The following is a 5941-nucleotide window of genomic DNA, read 5'->3' on the forward strand; positions in this document are numbered from 1 at the left end:
GTCAGATATCAAAGTAGGTAGCAGGTTAATTGTTTGCTTTCATATGAGCTTCTTTCCTGGAAGAAAAAAAAAGTTCTCTAATCTAGGAATATAATCTTCAAACCTGGACAATACAAGTTTGGCAAGAAAACCAGAGCCCTATTGAATCCACTTGAATTTATCTGAAAAAAAAAAAGGAGCATGGAGTAATGAGTCAGTTGTGAACCAAGTTAAATTAGAAGACCAATGCTGCTGTCTCAGATTTTACTCAGCTCCATGTGGAGTAGCCATTTGGACACTAGTGGCAGCTGTACCAAATCTGAGGTTACCACACCCTACCACCTCATACCAATGGCTGCAGTTTGTCCTCTACCTGTACACACCTTTTAGATTCCAGCTTCAGACTGTTACCCTTCCAAGCAGAGACAAGGCCACAAGAGCCCTTACTTTACCTGTTTGGGTTGGCTTCTTAGGAGTAAGCTCACCATTCATGTAGAAACGAGATAGAAAGGACTCCAATCACCCAATGCAAATAAAGCCCAGCATCAAGTAATATTTAATAAAGTTTATTAGGTTACTGAATATTATCAACAGTCCTAAAATAGGAAGTCAGAATTTAAAACTGTACAAAGCGATGTACTGGTGAAGTGAGAAGAGAGGGAAAGAAGGGAGCACAAAGAACATCAGAAGTAGGCTGAACACAGCTGCTTCCCTGGAGTTCTGGAAGACACTGGTTCAAGTTGAAGGCAACCAAGTAGGGCTCCATACACACAATTTTCTTGTGTCCCACCCTGTAACAGAAACTAGTACAAACCCCTACATAAAAAAAAATCATATAATATTAGATTTAAAAAGGGGCATATCACACCCCACCCAGTCTTGGCACCATTTCTGTGCTTCAAAAAATATACTATGCAAGTAGTTTAATTTTAAAAAAGGTACCCTACAGCAGCTGTTTAAAACATGTTCTTATACATACACCACAAATATATATATTAACATTTTCAACAACTAAACTCATTTGTACCTACACAGAACTGAAGAGATAACTCAAGAGCAAAAAACCAACCACACAAACATTTTTCAAGACAAAGAAATGTGCAAAATAACCCCAGAAAGGCAGCATAGTAACCTGTGGAGAGGTCAAGAGAGCAGCTCCTGCTAGTGAAGGAGTGTCATCCTCTTTACTTGGCTACTGAGGTGAGAATCTGTTTGGGATGTGCTGATTTTGCCTGAATTGCTTGTCCTGTTTATTGCAGCTCTCCCCTGTCCCCAACACCCAGCTCTGGAGAGGTTTAGATCCTTCTTGCTGTGCCTCTGAAGTCTCAGAAGTTATCTTCTGCAGCAATCACTTTCTGGATGTCTCATCTGCTGATGGTACTTCTGCAGCCACACTGCTACCACCTTCTACTGGACAACTTCCCATCCCCAGGCAAGAGACAGAGAGAACTATTTCTGTTGCATAGTGAAGTGGAAATTATGCACATGGTCTATGACAGAACAAAGCCTGGTTTGGATGATATTAAGCAGCTTATCTAAGAGAATTCCCTGGCAGAACCAGAGAAACACATTAATATCTTTCTCTAAAGCCTTAACAGAGACCAGGCTGTAGAGAAAGCAGACCTAAGATGGCAGGACCTATAGCTGTGTAACAAACCTCAGCTCATACAGCCTGTCTCACCCTATGGCAGGAGGAGTCTGTCCCTTCCCTGTCCCCATATCAGCAACAAACCCCTGATCCTGCACTAAAACCTGAAGTCAGGAAGAAGAGGGCTGGTGAAGACAGTTATGACTGTTCAATCAACTGAGTCAAACCCACTGAGAGGCAGAACAGAGAATGGAGCAGGAGAACTGAGAAAGCAATGGTGCTAAGAAAGCAGGATTCACCATGTATGAAACAACATTAGAACATGGTGGGAAGTTCTGGCAGAGATACAGACAGCAGCAACATAACCATCTTCTCCAAATTAAGTGTCCTGGTGGAAGGGTTCTGGGCTTTCAGGGCTTGGGGTTGTAGTTTGTTTTTCTGTTTTTAGAAATTCAGCAATTAATTCTTCCTGGTATTCCAGACTCTTCCCAACCCTGCTAGCCACCCAGTGCCTTTCCATTCTTAGGACTTCATCTTAGTATTTCCACTCCTAATGCCTTCCCTTCCCCCAAATTATGTTTTTCCCCTTTAGCTGGTACAGAAAAATCATTTACTCCTAGGCCCTACAACCCAAAGGCTGCAGTGCAGCCTTTTCTCCAGAGAAGCAGGGAAGCACAGACCTTCTATAAGTGTTTCTTTTGTGAGTGTGCTGGGGAAGTGACTTCTAAAGAATATAACAACATCAGTTGTGAAACAAGGATTATGCGAGAGCTTGCCAGGAAGGGCACATGGAGACTTAAGCTGTGGCAGGAATACTTTGGCCAAGGAGTTCCAACAGTAGCGATGACACGAGGGTGGAGAACCCATTGCTCAGTGGGTCAGCTCTGATATTTTTGTCTTGGTTCCAACTTTGTCTTTGAACATGAAGGTCATTGGTAGAGCAGGTAACTCTTGAGGGAGGCTGGCAGTGGCAGTGTAGGGATCTCATTCAGTCTTTCCTTGCCCAGAGCAAGTCTCACAGCTCGCCGACACAAGTCCATCAAAGGCAGTGGTTCAGCTGGGAAAAGAGATCCAAGACATTAACATCCCAACACATATTATACATTCCTCTTTTCTAGTTCTATAAGTCTCCCATAAAAGACTGAGCAGGAAAAGTGAATGCCTGGCACATCTGCAGCACCCAAGCCTTTCAATATTCACATAGCAGCAACTTCAGCTCATGAACTAGAACATGTTTCCATAGATGTTATTTAAGCCATACACAGGGGATGCTAGTGTTTTATTCACACAATGGAAGCTCCCCCTCTGCAAGACCATTCAAATCAGAACATTTCTAGCCTGTGACCCTTTCTGCTGTAACCACAAAACCCTTTGCAGTCTTTTACTTCAGTGAATCTTAGCCTGACAGCATCATGTGGTATGTGTACCCAAAAAGTACCATGATTTGTCTGATCTAGTAGGATAACAGCTGTCAACCCCTTCATTTCTGCTACATACTTCCCACAAAAAACAAAGCCATCTGTCAAAGCTTCATGTCACTACTTGTACAGTGACATTTTCCATTAAAGGATTCCCTCATGTCACAAACCTGGGAAAGATACAAGCCTTTGGCTATCTTTTTTTGCATCATGTAAACACTGCACAAGCTAATACTAGTTTTTCAGGAATGGTGCATGGGGCCCTTTGATGCTGAAGAGTCATTCACAACATAGAGGGGCCTAAGGTCAAAGCCAAAGTTAACACAACACAGCTGCACAGAAGGAACACACAGATCTGTTTCCTCACAGCTCCTGTTGCTAAGTCTGTCAAAGCTCACCTTTACACAGCATGCTGCTCAGGCCTAAGGGGCTTCTCCTCCCCCAAGAGAGCACTAACACAAAGACATCCCAAATTGGGCAGATTACTAGACACCCTTCTGATAGCCTGAGGGCTCAGCATGCACCATTAGAAAGCTTCCTTTACAGACATCTTGGGCTGAACAGACACCTAAAAACATCCACAGGAATTAAAAGGTTTGGCTGAGAAGCTGCAGTTTCCAGGAACCTTGATAGATGCCAGCAGCTCTAGGTTCCACAGCTACAAGCCAAACCAGACTGTTCATACAGCTGTTCTAAACAGCCAAGAGGGAAAGCTTAGTTTTTCTGAGCATGGTTGTGTTACTGCTTTTATCAGAAGTCATTCCATCAATAAGGTGGCTAGAAGTCCCTTCCTTCCCAGTTCAAAGACAACAGCTAAGACTGAAGAACTCAAACAGAAGAGTGTTGCCAGTAACCTCTGACCAGGTCACTCCTGATTCTACTCTGGAATAAGTAAACAGTCATACTGCTCTGTGTAGAAGACACTTCCAATGAAAAGTGGAGAAAGCTAATTTTTACCTAATTTTTGGCACAAAGTCTGTGAGAAGGAGAGTAGGTTAGCTGAGTAGAGACTTGCTAACAGAATCAGGAAACATGTGCTTGAATTGGCCTGTCTCCTCCCCACGTTAGCAGCTAGAGCTGAACTAATGCCCTAGTTCTGCCCTCTCCTTCCCTGCTTTGGATCACAAGCTATTACCTGCTCCAGGGGAAGCTACAGGTGGAATATTGTGTGGGTATTATTTTTTCCCTATCAATTCTCTGAAGTTCTCCCAGTGCTTCAAGCATTAGTTATTCCTGAGGAATCATACTTGCGTATGCACACCTTTTGCACTGATAGCTGGGTGGAGAGCAAACAGTTCTGTCAGGGCAGTGCTGCTGCTTCCCAAACTGCACCATTTAGTCACACATGTTCTGTGCCACAAGTCAAAACGTGGCTGTCCAAAGCCTTGCCCGTTCATGACCTACTTCTGGATCCATGTTGCTGCTTCTGCAGGGACAGGTCTCCACAGTTGGACTGCATGTCTCAGCTCTGGCTGTGACACTGCCAGAGAAGCCAAATACTGGCAGCACTCCTTTGGCACTTCCCAGTGTAGCTTATTGTTAAAACACTGGGGTACAAATATGCTGTATTCAAAGTCTGTCCCAATTCCTCCTGCTCTGTACTGAGACAGCTGGGACAGAGGCATTGTCTAGCCAGCATCCCAGAGGACAAGGGACCCTGACCTTCAAAGCCTATAGACATTAATGTAAACAAACACACTCCAGTTTAATGGCCTTAAAAGGAGAGAACGTTCTTCCCACTGAGATTAAGAACAAGAACTCTGTCCTCATCTAGTTCACCCTGATAACCCAGTCTGACCAGAGACCTCCAGGCTGAAAGAGAAAGCACACACACCTCTGACCTGCCTCCATTCACAAGCACTACACTGACTGGACAGTGTTGCTATTGAATGCTCACAAGTGCTTAGAGCCAGACACCTTCTCTCTGTCTGTGCCAAGAGAGCGTCCCGTCATTCCTGGCCTCACGCCCACCATTCACTCCTCTGCTGGGAGCACAGCACAGCCCAGGCCAGCACTGGAGGTGGCCATTTCCTTGCTAAGTGCAGTTCTGTGCCAACAACTCCACAGAGTTCCTGGCTTTGAGGTGAGCTGCAGATTTTGGCTTTGACCTGTCAGAAAAACCTGCTGCCATTCTGTAAGTTGTTGTGGCAGGAGCTAGGTTCTTTTGGTGAGGAAGGGTTCTGCCAAGAGCTCTCACTTTGGTCTTGCTGCATTGACATGTATGTCTCAAAGCACTCGTGGATTTTGCTCCTGTTCCTTTGCAAGGCTTTCCTGGTAATTCTGACAGCTTGGTTTTTCTGGTGCCCAGTGTCAGCTTGTTGTGTCTCATGTCACCATTGCCAGGTGTTTACCATTGCTGGCTGAGCATTGGAACATGCTCTAAGCACAAATAAAAGAGCCCAGTATGCTACAGCCTTCGGGCAGACACTGTTCTGGAATGCAGGGGAAACACTACTCTTTTCACGTCAATACTGCCAAATTTATTTCACTAACAACAAATCCAGATTTTAATCCACTTCCTTCACCTCTCTCCTCCACCCTACCCAGAGGACTGAGTCACAGTCTGGCCCCACGGGAACTTCTGACCATGAGAGATAACAGACTTTAGCACATTTGGACAGCCAAATTTATTACTAAGTGTAGTTAGAGATTGATGTCCCTATTAGTAAAACGCTTGGCATGCAAGTTGGGCTGGCTACAATATCAAGCCCCACACCAGAAATAAGCACACCCTGCCCTGAAAGAAGCAGAGAAGTGAGATACTTGTTTTTCTTTTAAAGATGAGACATTCCCCTTTCTTTAGATAGGGACAAATAATCCCACTCTTCCCTGCAAGGGACTTTAAAAGTCCTTTCATTAGCCATTTAGGGAAGGCTGTTGTCCCTCAGAGACTGGTTCCTGTGAAGAGACACCAGGATTACATTGCTAATAATACAACTGTCAGAAGGACATTCCT

General features: G+C 44.5%; 1 protein-coding gene across 1 annotated transcript in view; it reads right to left on the reverse strand.

Annotated features, from left to right (window-relative positions):
* Positions 1 to 2001: 2001 nt before the first annotated feature.
* Positions 2002 to 5941, reverse strand: part of SPSB1 (splA/ryanodine receptor domain and SOCS box containing 1) — a 5074-nt gene continuing 1134 nt past the window's right edge. The window contains exon 2 of the mRNA XM_008935809.1: positions 2002 to 2624. Within this exon, the coding sequence (XP_008934057.1) occupies positions 2497 to 2624 (128 nt within the window). The 3' untranslated portion in view covers positions 2002 to 2496. The remainder of the gene's footprint in view (positions 2625 to 5941) is intronic.

Source organism: Merops nubicus, unplaced genomic scaffold (assembly GCF_000691845.1).
Source record: "Merops nubicus isolate BGI_N331 unplaced genomic scaffold, ASM69184v1 scaffold19832, whole genome shotgun sequence".
Lineage (NCBI taxonomy): Eukaryota > Metazoa > Chordata > Aves > Coraciiformes > Meropidae > Merops > Merops nubicus.